Source organism: Ailuropoda melanoleuca, chromosome 16 (assembly GCF_002007445.2).
Source record: "Ailuropoda melanoleuca isolate Jingjing chromosome 16, ASM200744v2, whole genome shotgun sequence".
Classification (NCBI taxonomy): domain Eukaryota; kingdom Metazoa; phylum Chordata; class Mammalia; order Carnivora; family Ursidae; genus Ailuropoda; species Ailuropoda melanoleuca.
This window is the reverse complement of record NC_048233.1, coordinates 24342788-24362754: the sequence shown is the minus strand read 5'-3', so window position 1 is coordinate 24362754 and position 19967 is coordinate 24342788. Positions and strand designations below refer to the sequence as shown.

The 19967-nt window shown below is 39.3% G+C and overlaps 1 protein-coding gene across 1 annotated transcript in view; it reads left to right on the top strand.

Annotated features, from left to right (window-relative positions):
* ITPR2 (inositol 1,4,5-trisphosphate receptor type 2) overlaps positions 1-19967 on the top strand; it is a 494278-nt gene that overhangs the window by 118526 nt on the left and 355785 nt on the right. The window contains 5 exon segments of the mRNA XM_034646080.1: positions 1121-1165; positions 11969-12086; positions 12089-12116; positions 15301-15400; positions 15942-16102. Of these exon segments, the coding sequence (XP_034501971.1) occupies positions 1121-1165; positions 11969-12086; positions 12089-12116; positions 15301-15400; positions 15942-16102 (452 nt within the window).

The following is a 19967-nucleotide window of genomic DNA, read 5'->3' as shown; positions in this document are numbered from 1 at the left end:
AGTGAATGGACAAACAGTGGCGGCCACAGCAAGTATCTTAACTGAGTTCCCCAGGCCGTTAGCTTGAAGTGAGGTGGAGGTATGGCGGGAGAGAAAAACCGGAGACATGTCTGCTTCTCCCCCAGCACCGGCTGCTCTGTGAAGACCGACAGTTCATGGTAGATTTGGGTTTAGGTTGTTTCTCAGTCTTAGTTTTCAGTGAGATTCAGACTTTTTTGTTTTGTTCTGTTTTGCTTTTGATCCTTTTCAGCACCTTCATTGATATTTAGTAATAAGGTGAGAGGACATTCCTCAGAGCTACGAGCCAAGTGTTGTTCTGAGAAAGACTCTTGACCTTACATTTTAAATTGGTGACTTTAATGCCTGGGGTTACATATTATAGACACCGGCTGATTCATATTAAAATAATTAAAATCAAGTGAACAACTCATTATTGAGAGAGAGACACCTTATAAGTCTCTTGTTTTACAAATTATAAGCTAGTTATTTCAGTACAACGCAGACGTCCTTTTGGGACTGTGTCGTCAGGTAGGAGTTGGGAGGTATGGATTCGAGCAGCTGGAAATGCGTGGGCCGACACTCAGCATATCCAGAACTCATCCATCTTTGTTGGAATGACCCCCAAACCCCACAACACTCATGCATTAACCCTCATATCCGATACGTATATCTGCTAGCTAGCCCTTCTTTTGCTAGATTTTTCTTTTCTTGTGTATATAGCACGTGAAGCATGATTTCGACTCATTGTTACAAAGACTTTCCTTTGGTCTAATTTTAAAAATTGAGTTATTGGTTTATGGTAGATTTTGTGGAGGGCAAAATGATGAATTCTCTTGAAGGCTTCCTCCGGATGTGAGATTGTCAGCTCTCACTCATTCAACGATGTCAGCTGTTCTAATATAAACAAAAGCCATAAACATGGCATTCTAGCTCATGTGTCCTGCAACTAGAGTTTGAAGTTGTAATGTTTTAAATTGTAATATTTGGTAATGGTTTCTTTCTTAGGTTTTTTTTTTTATATGGAATTTAGTTGAGGGTACAATAGTGAACTGAATTAAAGATCATTGGTCTTGTTAATGTGCTTTATGTAGAGATTCAAAACTATTTTTTTGTTTTTTAGCTTAATCCTGATTATCGAGATGCTCAAAATGAAGGAAAAAATGTGGTGAGTGGAATTGTTTTTTTCCCCAACAAATTCCAAATATATTGTTTATTATATGAACAAATTGAGAAGTTAATAGAAAATTTGAAGACTAGGGATTCTGAGAGAGATACTCTGACTAGAGGCTATGGATCCGAGATAAAAAGTAAAACATGATATGGCTGACATTATAAAAAGATGTCCTGTAATGGGTATTTAGGGAGATTTCTAGCAACTTGGAGGCCATTTATGATAGAGCACGGAGGGCAGTGGGCATCTGGGAGATATGGTGGGTCTTGGTTTAGTTTTCAGAAGTGCATAGAAGTTAGGAAGGAGAAATTGAATTATGGTATGATATTAAAAGATATGGGACAATCCTTTCTGACTGAAAATAATTTGGGTTCTATTTATGGGGAGAAATTGAGGCATCAAACAACTGTATGACTGATTTTTCTGATATTCTAAAGCATGCTACTCAGAAAATCTCAATCTTATTTTAAAGCCAGTTTTCATTAAGACATTTATTATTCAGTCTGCTCTTTCATCATCGTTTGTAAACAAGATGACTGTATGACAACAGCATGACTTAATTTAATAGAAAATTCTGAAATTGAGGATATTTGATGTGATACCGACAAAACCTGGTTGAAGGGCTGGGTTTGTATACATATCTATATATCTCTATATGTTTTAGCAATGTAGCTAGATATTTTGGTGTAAAATAGAAACAGTCTATAATTTAATTTTCTTAGGAATTTAGCAGTCTCTTTTGGAATTGCTAAGAATTATTACTGCATCATTCAAAATTCTACCCTTTGATGGAAAGGGTTGGAATATTTAATTGAAATGACCACTGTCTTTGCATTGGCTCTCAGCTTTATGTTTTATGAGGGTTTTGGTATGGGGGAAGTGAATCAAATCAGAATTTCTGGACCTGAGTGAGTCCTGTTTGACTTCTTTCTCTGTCTGACTATCAGGTTTACAATAGAAATAAAGCTGAAGTATCAAGTCATTGGCCCAATGAAAACTTTAATTTGTGTCAAAATGTCCCTAAACACAGAAGGAGCCTTCTTAGATCGGTTGGATCAGTCGTTTCTAATTCAGTTTTATCTCCCTGTGTGGACTCTTTTCTTCTTGGTTTTCAAACTGCTAGCCCAGGATTGTTGGGTTCTTATTTTCCTGGGATTTAGAAAAATGCCACCCATAACCTTGTTTAAAATCTGAGTCTGTGGTTCTTGCTATAAGCTGGTCAATGGTCTCTAGCCAAAGACCACCAGGAACGCCCCTGTTGAACAAGTGGAATTAATTACACATTGCATTTACACCCCCAGGAACTGTGGGGCCTCTCAGAGGGTGTTAGAAAGAACCTATGGTAGGATTTGGGCTCATATAAGATGATTTTGGGAAGGATTTAAGAAAGGGGGATTACTGTAGATAGGAATGTTGTCAGGAAGCGGAAGTATCTTAATGCATTTTATCTGTGGGGAGGGCAGATGAGAGCCAGGTTAAGGCTGTGAGGTTGTAAGTCCTGAAGAAGCAGCACTCCTTTTAGGGGAGTGGGATCCTAAGTGGTTTATGGCTTGGACAACATTCACACTTTGTCGGTGTTCAGACGTGATTAGGGAGTGGCGTTGTTTTGTCCTGATCTGTTCTTGCCACGGAGCGGCTGTGTCTGATGTCGATGTTCTGTGAAATCGTCCATGTTCACAGGGGGACACTGGCCTGTCCACCAGCATCGGGGTGCCCCTGGGCACACTGAGCCTGCCTGATCATACCAGGCCAACCGTCGGATGTCAGGGGTTGCTTTTTCTCTTTCTCAGGTCTTTTTAAAATGATATTCTACATGATTTTAGCATTGTGTAGAACCAGGGGAGTTCTGCTTCTCGTGCCACCATTGACTTGTGTGGCCCTGGACGTGTCAGATAGCCTTCCTGAGACTCCGTTCCCTGCCCAAATGATGGGCTGAGGATGTTTGCCCTGCGTACGTCACCTATATGCCATGAGGTTAACAGTCCATCAGATAAAGGGAAACTTTTGGCGTAAAAGATGTTACTAGGCTAAAAACATACGTTGTTTCTATTAGAAGGGCATCACTGCAAAGCTTCAAATTGTGCAATTGAATTACGTCTCTTTGCTTATCTCCTTTCAGCAACGTGCTGTGTGGTGTTGCTGCCGGTGCTTCTGGGCGGAGTGGAGTGGGAGAGAGAGAGTGGGAAGGTTTATGAAGCAGTGCAGGGAATACTGGGAATGAATCCATGAAGTTTACTGTTTGTGTCTGTTGAGCTTTTAGTTAGACTTCATAGACTTTTTTCCTTCATGTTCTGAAATACAAGTTCTTCATTCACCTCTACAGGTGAGAAAGAGCACTGTTCTGTGAGTCAGTTGTTACCAGCAGCTCCGTAATTGCGTATAACACCGGTGGGTCTCCTTTGCCGTAGAAGTCTACGGCTGGGTCTCAGCTGCCGTCTCAGGGAGAGGTCCAGCTGGAGACATTTGATTTCATTTTCTTTCTCTATCCTTAATCCCTGGCTTGAAAGTAAATAAAACTGAAAAGATGGAACAGTAAAGTTAATGATATGGCTTCTCATGTCATAGGCCATTTGCCACCTAGCAATAATTATGTTTCTGTCTAAAAAAGAAAACAAAGGAGCAGTTAGAGCTTAGCCTGTGAAAAATGAAATCAATTTCCCCAAACAGAATGCTATCTCACCTCAGATCTGGGTTCCAGTAACACGGAGTTCACTGTGACCATGCTAATTATTTTTCTTTCCAAATTTTCCCTTATGTTGTCTACTTAATATCCAGTTAATATTTTTCCTGTAATTTAGAAACCTTTATCAAAATGTGGCCTTCCATTTTTGAAGTCTCAAAGGTTAATGCATGGTGCCACTGAAATGAGGTGGTGTGTGTCAGAGCTCCCATTAAGACCCAAATTGCTGTATTTATTCTACAAAGGAGCCTATTATTTCCAATCTTATAAATGTACAGCATCCACAGGGACCCTGTAAACATTGGAACTGTGTCAAGCCCAGCTGGGAACCTGACAGTCATTAGTTTCTTCTCCTTGAAAGGCTGCATCTTTTCAAATGGCTCTTTGAAGGGGAATTTTTTTTTTTTTTTGAATAACACCACACATTTTCACATTACCATATTGATGCGGAATGTGATCTGATTTTTCAAGGGAGTGTCTTTGTCTATGCTGGGGATTCTCGACCTCAGCAATACTGCTATATTGGCCCAGAGAATTCTTTGTTGTGGGGGGCTGTCCTTTGAACTGTAAGATGTCTCGCAGATTCATGGACTCTGCTCATGAGATGCCAGTTGTGGCCCTCCCTGCCCCCAGTTGTGACAACTAAAAATGCGTCTGAAAATCGCCAGATAACCCCCCCCCCCGGGGTCCAAACTCTCTGCTCGTTGAGAACCACCAGTCTTTGTGCATAGACATACATAAATAGCAGTGTTCCAGGAACCATGATACGTGGCTGAAATGTATTGGAAAATTCTATTTTATAGACTTTTTTGGGGGGGAGGTGAGGGGACCAGATTATGAGCAGACTCCCAAATTTCCTTGAGTTTAAACTCTATATTCATCAGTGGTAAGTGATAAGGAAAAGCATGGAAAAAGGGTCATAGTAGGAATGAGTTTAAGAGTAACAGGTTCTTAAGGAGCAGGGCGAGAGAAGAAGTGTCTGCAGCTTTAAATGGCAGGGTTATGTCTGTTACATAAAGTCAGCAGTGAGAGCCCGGGAGGGTCTGACCAAAAACACAGATGCCTGCACATCATTATGCTGCCTTGGCTGTGGCCACACGCAGGTCTGCAGGAGCCCTGAAAATGCATACGTTCTTTCTTACAGAATGTCTCTGGCTCCTAACAACAGAATTGCAACGTGATGTCTCTGCTAAAAATTCGATGACTCACAAATGAGTCAACAGAGAAGGTGTTACAGGAGGCTCACGGCTGTGCCTCTACTGGCAAGCCCCAGGACGGGCGGGGGAAGCCAGGGGAAGCCAGGAGAGCCATTCGCAGATGCGGCTGTTTTTTCATAAGGGGATTTTTGACTTGTATAACCCGAGAGGCTGTGTGCCTTCCCTTCCAAGTGAAAATGCCAGTTTTATAAGAGCCCAGCAGACGAGGTTAACATTCTGAAGCTCTGCATTCCCTAAATGAAGGGTTTTGGATAGCTAGCTGATATTAAATCTAACACCTGTTTAAGCTCTGTTGTACCTTAAATGTATTTTCATGATGCAAGAAGGGAGGGTATTTTGCTTCTGTAATTCTCTGTGGGGAACTGGTGTTTTCATGCCTTGTTTCTTACTTAAAAAAAGACACAGGTTTATAAACAAAAGCCACAGGCACACAATTTTGAACAGAACCGCCTTCATATGATAGGAATATAATACTGATTTTTCTTATAGATTGAAGCTTGATCCATGCATTTAAAAAATTGTATATTTATAACTCATCATTCATGTTTTATTGTTTACAGATTTTGAGGGGCTGTCTTGAAATTTACTGTGGAGCTGCTTATGAAGGAGAGTGTGTTAAGCAAATTAGCAGAGTATGAGGATTAAAAGCAAAATGTATAGCACTGCTTTAAAAAACTGCAAAAGATGTTAGAAATTCTTTTCACCCATAAATAATTTATACACTGTTTATAAATGGAATTAAAGCTTCTTCCCCCCCCCCCCGGGGACCTAAGCAAATTATTTAGGGGTGTAGTGGTACATTCCACTCATCCTCTGTAATTAAAATTAAACCACAGGTCTTAAATGGTATGAGTAATTCAGAGTGACCTCTTTTAATTAGCCCTAATAAGTGAGGTTTTTCTGTTTGGAAAAAAATGTTATTGTTCATTATAAGAGTGTCAAAATAGAGAGGTTCCTGACTACTCTTTTTGGGAACCCATGTATTACCAAAGGGGGTGGGGTAGGAGGACAATCTAGGAACCTGAATCTGCTTTCTTTTTGTAAGTCTTGAAAGTTTATTTTGTGAGCATTTCAAAAGGAGAGGATATACGGTAGGATTGACTTGTACTAAATGAACTCACAAGTGACTGATGTATAAACCGCAATGCCAACTTTCAATTGCTAAGTAACTCTAAGTCGTTGGGTCAGTTAGTGCATTTTCCTTAAAGGAAAATCTATAGCAAAAACTGAGTTATAATTAGAAGATTGGTGTGCAGGAGGCTCAGGAAATTAGATGACACATATTCTTTTCTAGGGATATGGTATTCCTCCAAAAAGACCAGAATATTAATTTTTTGCATCTGCACTAGCAGTGATGAAAGAAACTGTCAAATCTTGTTTACCCAATCTCATTTATTTAGGCTACATGTTCATTTTCTGTTAATAAAGCCTTTCTTCAAACATGGTTCAATATAATTGATTAAATTTTATTTTCCTTAATTAAAGTTGTATTTTATTTGTGCCTTTCTAATAATCCACTGAAGCCACTTGTTCTCAAATCCCTTTGCCTACCTATTTGAAAAATCCTTTGGGTTATTGCTACAATTAACTGACCTTGTCCATTATTTCTGTGTTCCTACGTTATGAGGCAGTCTTCTCTCACATGTATTGATTAACATTCATTATTTTGGTGTTTCTTTCTTTGGGCTGCAGTAGCATCATAGAATCTAAAAACGAGCTTTTTTACGGTATTTCTTTGTGACTGTAATTCTCCTGGTCTGTTTCTCCTCAAGTTTTCATCTTACAAGGATTATAACTCAAGCAAACTTCCTCCTCTTTCTTTTAGAATTATCACTTCCTCTTCCTAAACCTCCTTCTTTCTCTCTTGGTTTTCCTCTTCATCATAGTCATTATCATTTTCAATACCAGATGTCACCAGCATTTTTACCACTGAGAGGGAATTCCTTGTTGCAAATGGTATTCTCCCAGGCCCGTGTAAGAGGGCGCTGTAGCACTCCTTGAGGCTTCCTTGGCTTCAGCTATTAGCAGTCAGGCAGAGGTGTGGTTCTTGTGTCACCATTATGTTCCAGGGAAAATGCTTCTTTGCATCCATATCTTAGTATAACCCCTGAATTTTCATGTCAAGCTACATGGCAGACATCAATGAAACAGCATACTTTGGAATTAGTTTGTTCTTTCATTAATTCATTCGTTCGTTCCTTCTATTTCTTTCTTTCCTTCCTCCCTCCCTCTTTTCCCCCCTTTCCTTCCTTGTTCCTTTTCCCTCCCTGTCCTTTCCCCTCCCCTTCCCCATTCCCTCCCTCCCTCCCTTTCTTCCTTCCACAACTTTATTGAGATATAATTCACATACCATAAAATTCTCCTACTTAAAATATATAACTCAATGGTTTTTAATGCAGTTGCAGAGCTTGAAAATTATAGCCACTATCAAATTCTACGACATTTTTCTCTCCTGCAGAAGAAAGCCTAAATCCATTAGCAGTCACTCCCCTATCCTCCCCTCCCCCAGGCCCTGGCAGCCATGAATCTACTCTCTCTATGGATTTGCCTATTCTGGACATTTCATATATGGGCTCATAGAATATATGGCCTCCTTCACTTAGCATAATGTTTTCAGAGTTCATGCACGCTGTAGCATGTATCTATACTTCATTCTTTTTTATGACCAAATAATATTCCATTGTGTGCATATACCCCATTTTGTTTACCCATTCATTATTTGATGGGCATTTGGATTGTGTCCACATCTTGGCTTTTATAAATGCTGCTGTGAACATTCATGGACAAGTTTTGGTGTGGAAATATATTTTCATTTTTCTCAGATAGGTACCTAGACTTAGAATTGTTGGTCATATGTTTAACATTCTCATAAACTGCCAAACTCTTCTTAACTGGCCCCACTATTTTATGTTCCCCCAGCCATATATATGACTGTTACAATTTCTCTGCATTCTCACTGATACTTGTTATTGTCTGTCTCTTTGGTTATAGCCGTCCTAGTGCATTTTACTAATTAGTAATGATGTTGATCATCTTTGTATGTGTTTATTTGCCATTTGAATATCTTCTATGGAGAAATGTCTATTCACATCTTTTGCTCAATTTTTAATTGGGTTATCTTTATTACTGAGTTGTAAGTGTTCTTTATATATTCTGGATATAATCCCCTTATCAGGTATACGACTTACAAATATTTTCTCTCATCCTGTTTTTTTTTTTTTAATAGATACTATTTTTTAGGGCAGTTTTAGGTTCATAGTGAAATTCAGTGGAAAGTACACGTTTCCATGTATCCCTGCCACCACATGAACACAGCCTCCCCTATATCAACATTTGGCACTAGAATGGTACATTTGTTACACTGATTAACCTACTTTAACATATTATTACCACCCAAAGTCTATAGTTTACATTAGGGGGTTCATTCTTGGCATTGTACATTCTGAGTTTTGATAAAAGTAGCCACCATTTTACATGTATCCGTTATTATAATATCATACACAATAGCCTCACTGTTCTAAAAATCCTGTGTGCTCTGTCTTTTCATTCCTTTCTCCCCTACTCCCTGGCAACCATTGATCCTTTTATTGTCTTCATAGTTTTGCCTTTTTTGGAATGTCATATGGTTGGAAAGATACAGTAGTTAGCCTTTTCAGACTGGCTTCTTTCACTTGGCAATACACATTTAAAGTTCTGACATGTCTTTGTGGCTTGGTAGCTGATTTCTTTTTAGCACTGAATAATATTCCATTGTCTGGATGTCCCACAGTTCATTTATCCCTTTGCCTACTGCAGGACATCTTGGTTCCTTCCATGTTTTGGCAATGACAGGTGGAGCTGCTGTAGACACCTATTTGCAAGTTTTTGTGTGCGTATTTTGGTAAATACTAAGGAGCATGATTGCTGGATCATATGGTACAGAGTATGTTTTGTTTTGTGGGAAGCCAGCGAACAGTCTTCCAATGTAGCTGTACTGTTTTGCATTCCCACCAGCAATGAGTGAGTTTCTGTTGCTCCACGTCCTTGTCAGCATTTGGAGTCCTCAGTGTTTTGGATTTGTTCATTCTAATAGGTGAGTGTGTGTGTGTCTGTGTGTCTGTGTGTGTGGTTATCTCATTGTTGTGAGTGGCATCTCATTATGTCATTTGCAACTCCCTAATGACATATAATGCTGAGCACCTTCTCATGTGTTTATTCACCATCTGTATGTCTTTTTTGGTGAGGTGTCTGTTCAGGTCTTTCACCCATTTTTAAATTGGGGAATTTATTTTATTAATGCTGAAGTTTGAGAGTTCTTTGTATATTTTGGGTAACAGTCTTTTATTAGATATGCATTTCTGCAAATATTTTCTCCTAGTTTGTGGCTTTTCTTTTCATTCTCTTTTTTTTTTTTTTTTTTTTTTTTTNAGGAGCCTGATGTGGGGCTCGATCCCATAACGCCGGGATCACGCCCTGAGCCGAAGGCAGACGCTTAACCGCTGTGCCACCCAGGCGCCCCTGTCTTTTCATTCTCTTGACGGTGTCTTTCACAGAACAATGAAAACCAATTTCTTCGGTGTTTCTTTCTGGGGTACCCTTGGTGTTGTATTTCTCTTGTGTACTCCTGTTTTTCTTCTAGAGTATCACATTCATTTCCCGTTCCTTTGCCCGGTTTCCACCTTTCCATTCCAACTATTTCTCTTCCTTGAGGATCTTCCTTCTAATCCATTTTGAGAGTTGAAATGCGGGAAATAAACAGAACTGTACAAGGGCTCTGCAAATTTCAGTAAGGAATAACTAAAATTAAACCAAAATGTTTTCAAGGCCCAGAATAATAAATTCCAAATGATAGAATTTCACTTGAGTAGCTACTGTCAGAAATTTATTTGGGAAGAACTCTACGCTCACAGATGATCTTTAGAGACCCTTCCCAATCTCAAGATTCAGGAGCCTAAGCTTTATGTTACTTGAGCAGCCTTCTCCCCCAGATCATTTGTCTGGCCAGGCTATTCTTATTGGGTTATTTAAAGACATTTAGATTTTCTTTTCTCAGGATATGTGGGTGTTTTTGTCCCTCATGGAGTTTGTCTTCAATTCAGACTTCCATGCCCTCAATGCAGACCACTGTGAATGTGTCTCATGACCCATGAGAATTTTTTCAGAAGGCCTAAGGAAGGTTCTTAGCTGTGAGTTCTTGCCCACCTTTTGAGGAGTGATTCAGTGAGTGTTTGAGGGTTCAGGCCAGGCCCCTGGCTTTGGTTCACTTGAACTGAGGTGCGGCTAGTTGGATTTGGGGTTGAGCATTCACTACCACAACCCACTGCTCCCTTCTCCTCCTTCTCTCCCCCTCCTTCTTACTTTTTCTCTCCATTTTCCCTCTCTTCCCCTTGCCTCATCCTTCATCAACTATAAGTAACTGCACTCATATCTTTGTTTGAAGGAAATGATAGTATTCATCTTCCTCTCTTTTAAATTTTTGTTGAAAGATTAGTGAGAACAACAATGGCTTTGGTATCATGAAAAACTTTGTGTAAATTCAAAAATATGGTTTGCTTACTGTTTCTGCATTTTTTCTCTATATCTCTACATTCCCTCATAATGTACAGTAAGTTAAGTGTGCTTTTTTTCTGATCAATAAGTGTAGTTTATACTTAGTGATTAGAAACAACTGTTATGGAGTTCAAACTACCTGGGGAGAGTTTTCCAGATCCCTGCTTTCATTTAACTCTGAATTTTGGTCTCTGCAGAAGACATATAAGTCAAAGATGACAGGAGCTACCAGGTGCTTCTGGGCTATGTGAGATTTAGCAGCTAACAGTCTTGCTCCTGATTAGGAACCCTGGGGGTTCCTCTGCGCATTCACAGTTCAGTGGTGCTACCAATTTGCACACCATTTTCAGAAGACATCAGAATGAAACCACAAAGGAAATGGTATTCGCAATCTTGGGATGGGACTTCAAGTGAATGTTGTGGAATGATTGGGTGTAATATCTCATTGTTATAGTGGCCATTAAACAACTGTTTGTTGTTGGCAATGGACTGCTTTCATCTGCCTTTCAAACACCCTTTCTCTTCCCTACTTTCATTCAATTTCTTGTGATGGTACAGCGACACACACTCTCTCTCTCTCCTCTCATTTTAAAATCTCATTTCTTTCAATAAATTATGTGTAAGTAATTATATTTATGTATGTAATTACCAATCTTCTATTACATTTGTTGTATCACCTTTTGGTTTCTTGTACATCATATTCTTCCACAGGGATTGAGACTTCGTTCAAGTAAAAATATATAATTACCAATCTTGCGTGGTTGTCAGCTTAAAATGGGGTATTTTAGAAATATTCACTGAGTTTTGCATCATCATGAAGGCTTTTGCTTGTGAAGATCCCATTTTATTTCACTTTAGATGCCATTATAGTATGTATTTGGATTTACTGGGATAAGCCGATGAACTGAATAGGAATATTGCTGTTGGTTCCTCTTCTCTCCAGGTTAATGTCCCAATTATGTTCTGGGAGTTAGTCAGGAACTCTGAGACACAGCCATGTTGACTCTTGAATTTATGAAATCTAGATGATTCTACACACTATTTCTTCTATTTGTTTTAAATGTGGAATGGTCAAAACTATTATGTAAATAGGTTTAAGACAAGGTAAGGGAACACAACTAATATGACTGTTAGTGCTTTGATAATTTGCCCAGATCAAGCCATCTCTCCAGGAGTGTGTTACTTATCACTAGTGATAATAATTATCTCCACGGCTGTCAGGCCTGACCTGCTGTCTCTGGATGACGTGAAACAGACATCTCTCTGATCCAATGAAGAAATAATGGGCAGATTTAAATCTTGTCTCCTGATTAATTGGAGAGTTTAGTAAGAAACCTGTTAAAAGTAAGTAACTTTGTATCTCCTCAATAGAGAGATGGAGATCTTCCAACTTCAAAGAAGAAACGCCAGGCTGGGGAGAAGATCATGTATACTTTAGTCTCAGTCCCACATGGAAATGACATTGCGTCCCTTTTTGAACTGGATGCCACATGCAGAGAGCTGACTGCCTGGTTCCAAGGTAAAAAAAAAAAAAAAAAAATATGTATATATATATATATATATGCATGTATATATGTATGTATATATATTCTTTGAGTAATTGTAATGGTAGGTAAGGAATTAATATATAATGTTAATAGAATTTTTGTGATATCAAAGGAGCAAGCATAAGTAAAGAACCAGTGTGTAAAAATCATGCCTCTTTTGTGAGAAGATTCATATAGTTTGTTTTATTCTCATAAATAATTAAAATGTGCAGGACCAAAGAAATTCTGAAAAATTCATAAGAATTATTTATTCTTATTACTTGTATGGCCGTTGGTTACTAACATGAAAAGTGATCTAGGAGCATTTCTATTAATACTTATATCATTTATTTCTATTATGTCAAATTCCAGGTTTCTTTCATTCATTCATTTATCCATTCATCCATCTGTTCATTTATTTAGTCATTCAGTCAGTAAATCTTTATTGAACTTAACAGACATTGCCCTTGGCATGGGGAAGAGAACTGAACAAACTTAAATTCAAATGAGGAAGAGACAATGGACAAGTAAACATAAAATAGAAGGTCGGGTAATAAAAATGCTTTGAAAAAAAATTGCAGAGAGAGTTGTATTAGGTATGACTGTTCAGAAATGGCCTCTCTGATTTAGGACATTTGAGAAAAGACCTGAATGTTTTGAGAGATCAGGTCTTCCCATTAGGAGTGTTTCAAGCAGCAGGAACATGAAATGGAAAAATCTTGAAATTTACTAGGTGTGCTGAAGGACCAGCTAGGAAACCAATAGGACCTAAGTGAGTGACAGGTGGGGAAATGGAACTGGTAATGAGGTAGCCAGAACTTACTGTAAGAGAAAGTCTTACATTCTTTTGCTTGCATTTGATTATTTTAATTTAAGCTCTTTTGCCTGCAACTGTCTATCTTCCAACAGTTGCAGTACAATGCACTATGATGCACTCTCTAGGTGTATCGAGGAGTCTTGCCCATATCATTAGATCTAGTGGGATGGTTCTGAACTGTCCTTGATAGAGCGTTATTGTACTTGGCCTTGGGAAGATGGCATTGGTTATACTGAAGGTACCTACACGAGGTGCAGACACCGTGGAGTAGGCTACTTCCAGGGAGGGTTGCTGCGCTAGCACTTTCGAGAAACACTCCTCCTGAACTTCCCAAGGTGTTTCCTTGTTATTCTTGTTCATGAGAAATGCTGCCCAATCTTGACTTCATAGCAGCTGTTGCTCCTTTCCTGTTCCAGTGTTATAAGCCTGTAAAGACATCCTGTCTGAGAGTTTTCCCTGATTTGGGTTGCTGGCCTTCTCTTTTGAGCATTGGAATCTTAATCAATCGTTACTATAACTTCAATCATTTTAGATTTTAACTCAGAAATGGAGTCCTTCTTGAACTCTAACCAAAAAAGTTTGCATAAGGAAATGGTAAAAGAATCTCTCTATAAAGTGCACAGATAAGTGGTTAATTAAAGGTAAATTTAGTGGCAAATGAGAGGTAAATTAGTGGCAAATTTTTAATTATTTGTACAAGGATTGGTTTGTGCTATTTTAGATTTTTGAAACTCAGTCTCTGTTGTATCTACCTTTATGAATGAGCAGAACCATGATGCTGAGTGAATCGCTCTTTCCCAGAGGCCCTTGTTGTTTTATTTGGTTCTGTCTTCTTGGCCTTAATGCTTTTTGCCTCATGTTATATGATTTATTTATGTCTTATATTTCCTACCGAGCTGTCAGCAACTTGGAGGCACAGAACTTACCACAATGCTTATGTTTGAAGAGACATTTTTTTACACATATTTGTTAAAGAAATGATGATAATAAAAGATTCACTAAAATGGTAATGTTTGAGTTGGGTGAAGTTCTAGCTGTCCTTTCTCAGGTGTTCCCTCACAGTTCATATACATTTGATTCTTGGTTTTCCCAGTACATTGAATTAGCAAATACTGAGCCACTGTTCCTAGAAGAAATACGGGAGTAGGTGCCTGTAAGCCTCTGGTCCCAATATTTTCATCAGTCAATATCACATAACCTTGTGTTATCTGTATTTTTGTTTAAAAGGCATCTTATTTAATATGTATTGTTAATTCATTAACATCGAACTTACAGCCATCAGCACTATAACTCATGCCCCAGTGAAGCTTATCTAACACGAGTATTTTCTCCATAAGGCACATCACAGTCTTGTCCGTAGAATCCACTGGACAGCTCTTCAGCACTATTCTCGGGACTGTTTTAAATAGCAAGCTCATCAACAAAAAGCACAGAAATGTGGAGAAACATGACACTACCTAGACCCTGAAAAGGACGCTTGTTTATAGTATAAGCAGAAATGAGAAGGCAGAGCATTGCCTTGTTCAGCTTCATGGGGAGTGTGCACAGTGGGGACTCAAGATTTTTTTGCCACCCTGTCCATGTCCAAGAATGATTGCAAAAATGCCCTGACTGTTGACTTCGGGGTTACAAATACATTTTAGTGAGTAAGTGAATTCACAAGTACAGAATCTGCAAATAATGAAGATTGGCTGTATATGCTTTTACATGCAGATGGTTAAGTTACAGAAGGGCCTCCGATCAGATAGCAGGGTTAGCTGAGGTGGCTGCTCAGTGGTTCTCACATCGGCATTGCCTGGAGAGGCCGCGAAGATACTCACTGTTGGCCCTACCTTCAGAGTTTCTGATTCAGAGCACCGCGATGAAGCTTCAGAATTTGCATCCTTTTTTTAAAATTAATTTATTTATTCCAGAGAGAAAGAGAGCACCTGAGAGAGCAGGGGAGCGGGAGGGGGAGAGAGAGAGAGAGAGAGAGAGAGAGAGAGAGAGAGAAACCCAAGCAGACTCCATGCCAAAGCATGGAGCCTGACACAGGGCTGGATCCTGCGACGCTGAGTTCACGACCCCAGCCGAAACCAAGAATTGGCGCTTAACTGACTGTGCCACCCAGGTGCCACAATTTCCCAGGTGATGCTGATTACACTTTGAGAACCACACTTTGAGAACCACTGGTCTAGGTAATAATACTACATGCTTTGAAATAGTCTTTGACTCAGAAGTTTTTCTTAAACCAGACTGGTCCATACTCGAGTCAATTACTAGTCTGAAATCTATTCATATCATGTATGAAACTGTTAAAATATGTTAATATGTAAGTGTGCTAATTTTTTATGATCTGTTTTTTTGTGTTTTGCTTTTAGGAATTCATATGTTCGGTTGAGGCATTTATGTACCAACACATGGGTAACAAGTACTAGCATCCCCATAGACACAGATGAAGAGAGACCTGTTATGTTGAAGGTAAATGTTCTTGAGAGTGGTTTAATTTGTAGCCAGATGTTGTGTGATTAGGATCAGGGGGTGATTGGCATGTTCCTTACAATCCATCTTTGCCAGTATTAGAGATTATTGCAATTAATTTCATCAGGTATTCATTCCGCCAGTTGCTTAGGTCGCTGAACTAAGTGGCTTGGCTGCTGTCAGGCTGTGATTCTGGAGAATGCAGCACACATACCCAAATCGTAGGAGCAGCATATAGAAAGGGGGAGAAGATTCCAGGAGTACTTTCTCTCTACTCTGTTGACACTGAACTGAAGGGCAAATGTGAGAGGATATGGTTCTGGGTGGGCTTTGGGAGCAAGGCAGGAAATGGGCATGGAAAATCTGTGTGTCCCTCCAGTCTTTCATAATGGATGATGCATGTGGGAATTATTGTGTGTGGATGAACGATTCCTGTCTTATTTTTCTTAAACAGTATTAAGATGTGTTAGGACCTGAAAAAAATTGCATAGTTATTTAACAAAAAAAACCAACTGATCTGAATGGAAAAAACACATTGCAGATTGGAACTTGCCAAACAAAAGAAGATAAAGAAGCATTTGCCATTGTGTCTGTCCCGTTGTCTGAGGTCCGAGACTTAGACTTTGCCAATGATGCAAATAAAGTGCTGGCGACCACAGTTAAAAAGCTGGAAAATGGTACAATAACTCAGAATGAAAGGAGGTTAGTAACTTTTTAAAATGGCTCTTAAATCATCAAGAGTCAGTTGTCAACTCTTGTGGTAAACCTCAAGTGAATGAATGACTCTAAGGGAATATTTAGAATGGTCTCCATAGCAGCACACCTGCTTCCGAATCAGCAGATCATGGTGAGTGAATGAAAATGGTGACGTTAAAATCTGGTGGAATATTCACTTTTTCCATTTTAGCTTGGCTTGAAGACAGTTGTTTTTTTATTCACCAATCCTTTCCTTTTAAATGTTTCATAAAAGACTTGCACTTCATTTAATATTTGGATTTAAGAGTTCTAAAAGTCCTAAAAGAAGTGTGATGTTTTGGTATTCTTATTTATCCAAGACACATTTGTCTGCTCTGGTACCACAAAATAAATACTAGAAAACAATCTGCAAGGTATAGTACTCTGCCCTTGTAACCCCCACAGAGAAACTGGATCCTTGATTCTTCAACTTTGGTTCTGGAGATAGTTGAGAAAGAGAATGCTACTGATAGCTGTCAATTTATCATTCCTCCTTTGTGTTGGTACTGTAAATATATTTTATCTACTCCTTCAAATAGTTCTGAGATGGACATTATTCTCATTTTATGTAAGTGGGGGATTTAATCATGTGTGGTTTTATTTTTTTTAATTTTTAAAATTTTTAGAAAGATTTTATATATTTGAGAGAGATAGATAGTGGGAGAAAGAGAGAGAGAGAAGCAGATTCCCCGCTGAGCAGGGAGCCCAATGCGGAGCTCAATTCCAGGACCCCAGGATTATGACCTGAGCTGTAGGCAGATGCTTAACTGACTGAGCCACCCAAGCGACCCTGATCATGTGTGGTTTTAAAGTCTATATGTTTTCAGTGCACCAGGGCACAAGTATTCTTTATATTTCCCTTCTTGATGATCTGCTATACACCTTTACATTCGAACAAGAAAAAGCTTTTTGTCAATTTCCCAGGCATTCCTACATTGGAACTCTCATCACAGCTGGGGAGATGGTAATTTGTATAAACACTGTGGAAAATAGTTTTTTTTTTTTTAATTTATTTATTTGACAGTGATAGGGACAGCCAGCGAAAGAGGGAACACAAGCAGAGGGAGCGGGAGAGGAAGAAGCAGGCTCCCAGCGGGGAGCCCGATGTGGGGCTTAATCCCAGGACCCTGGGATCACGCCCTGAGCTGAAGGCAGACGCTTAACGACTGAGCCTCTCAGGCGCCCCACTGTGGAAAATAGTTTGACAGTCACTTGCAAACTTAAAGAAATCACTCCTCATATAAGCAGAAGCATGCAGTGTGTGTCCTATGACTGGCTCATTTCACATAGCGTAATGTCTTCTAGGTTCACCCATGTTGTCACATGTGACAGTATTTCCTTCTTTTTTAAAGCTGAATAATATTCCATTGTATATATAAAATAACATTTTCTTTAAATGTTCATCCATCAATGGACATTTAAGTTGTTCCCATATCTTAGCTGTTGTGAATAATGCTGCAAAATAGTCCAATTCAAAGAAACAGAGTAGAATGGTGGTTGCCAGGGGCTGGTGAGAAGGAGGGGAATGAAGAGTTCTTATTTAATAGATATAAACTGTGATTTATACAAGGTAATCTGTTGTACGACATTGTGCCTGTAGTTAACAATACTGTATTGTGCACTTAAACATTTGTTAAGAGGGTAGATCTCATAAGCATTCTTACCACACACACACGCACATACACACACTCCATGACTCACCAGTTCTTCTCCTAGGCTGCACGTTTTTGAACATCCGTCCCAAAGAAGCCCCTACACGTGTGCAGCAGGACACGTGTTTAAGAATGTTCAGCCTTATTATCAACAGACTCAGACTTAAAAAACCATCCCGTGTTCATCACCAGTTGAATAGGTGAATACAATTTTGATAAATTCATGTGATGGAATACACTACAGCAATGACAATAAATGAGCTACATCCATGTAACAACATGAACTTGAGATTAAGCAAGGACTAGACACAGATACATTCACTGTGATACTATTTGTACAGTTCAAAAGCGAGCAAAATGAAATTCTGTTTCTTTGGAGTGCTTAAGCAATTGGCAGAGCTATAAAGAAATGCAAAAAAATAATTGTCAGAAAAATGATGGGGCTCCCCTTATAGAGGGAAGGGATTCAAGGAGGCTCCTGCCTTGTTCCATTTCTTGCTCCGGGTGGTGGCTTTATGGGGTCACCTTAGAAGTATTCCATAACTAAACATTTATGTTTTATGAACTTTTAGATGTATCTCTTATAATACAAAGGAACAAAAATCCAGCTTGCTTTTTCCCACCCTTATCCGTAGGAAAACATCACAAATGGGCAAACAAATGGAATAGCTGTTTCTCAGCTTGCTTTCAGTTCTTACCTCTGTTTTTCCCCTCACAAACGTGAATTTGAAAATAACTATTTGAAAATAACTATATTCAATCGTACCTCAAACTTTGTTGGAGAAAATAAATGAAGGGCAGAAGCTGAAACAACTGCCCCACTCTTCTGGACGATACATACTTAGATATTCGAGCTGGGTCATGACATGTGATGGGATCCGATGTGCACATAGCACTTTTTATCGGCCTGTTTTCTATCAATGCTTCCTTTGGTTGAATCCATTTCTTTGTCTCTGTCACTCTCACAGATGCACAGAAATTTACTCAGCCTCACTTAAAAAGTCTCCCTTGCTGACAGTAAGGTGTTTCTTGAAGAAGAGGACAAGAACAGATATGAGCCCTCCCTCATTGGTTGTAACCCCAAGCAAGTTGCTCGTCAGTTTCTGCCAGAGAGGATCTTGACCCCTCATGATTCTTGAAGGATGGTCCTGGACTCAGAACTGAGCAGGGATCATGCATTTTTATTGTCCATGCTCCTTTCCCTGTGTTTTAGAGGAGAAACATTAGAGCAAAGAGAAATATGCCTATGAAGTTGCAATTGTTGATCTTAATTTAGTAATTTTAGGAAAGTCATCTCCCATTAAAATTCATTCAAAGCTGCCTGTCAGTATGGTGGGACTTATTGGCATACTTGAATGCATTTACATTATTTTTTCTGTTTTAGAATTCAATATAAAATTCTTTCTGAAAATACCTCACAACTCTGACTTTTTTCCCCCTCTGGAGAATGAAGTTATTATTAAATCTTCTTTTACTCAAAACCAGAAAGAATGAGACAAGGTCAGAGGGAAGGTGTTAGAATATTGCAGATCTAGCTCAAAATGCCTGTGTTGTTTGAATTCTGTCTCGGAGCTCCCCCTGTGCTCGCCCCAGGAAGGGCCTCTGGAGGCGCAAGCTCCTGGTCTGGGCTCCCAGATCCGCACCCGCCGTTTCTCATCTTAGTGTGCATAGTTGCACCAACAAAGTAGAGAGCGCTGGGAGCATGCTGGGGACTGGGAGGGAGAGAGAATGGAGGGGCTTAAGTGTTGTTCAGAGCTGGAAGAAGTGATGCATACAGTCATAAACCAGAATTTCGGCACCATGTTTAACCTCTGAGGGTCCAGAAAGAGATGTGGGCTTCCGCCAGCATTTATAATTCAGAGCTATAATTAAGTCATGCTTATTGAACTCCTGGTATATGCCATGCACACACGCTCATTATGTGGTAGTGAACAGCGCAGACTGTGGCCATGTTTTTATGGATTTTACTGGCTTGAGGTTGGTTCTGATTCCTCACGATAGAAACTCAGGATCTAGGATAGTGGTCATCCCATGTGGAATCACCAGATCAGATATCCTTGTAATTCAAAGTTAGTATCTTCCTTAGCAATATCATTTTTCCTTAAATTTTATTTGCCTGATAGTACTATTGCTATACCAGCTGTCTTTTGTTGAGTATTTGTCTAAATCCTCTTTTCGAA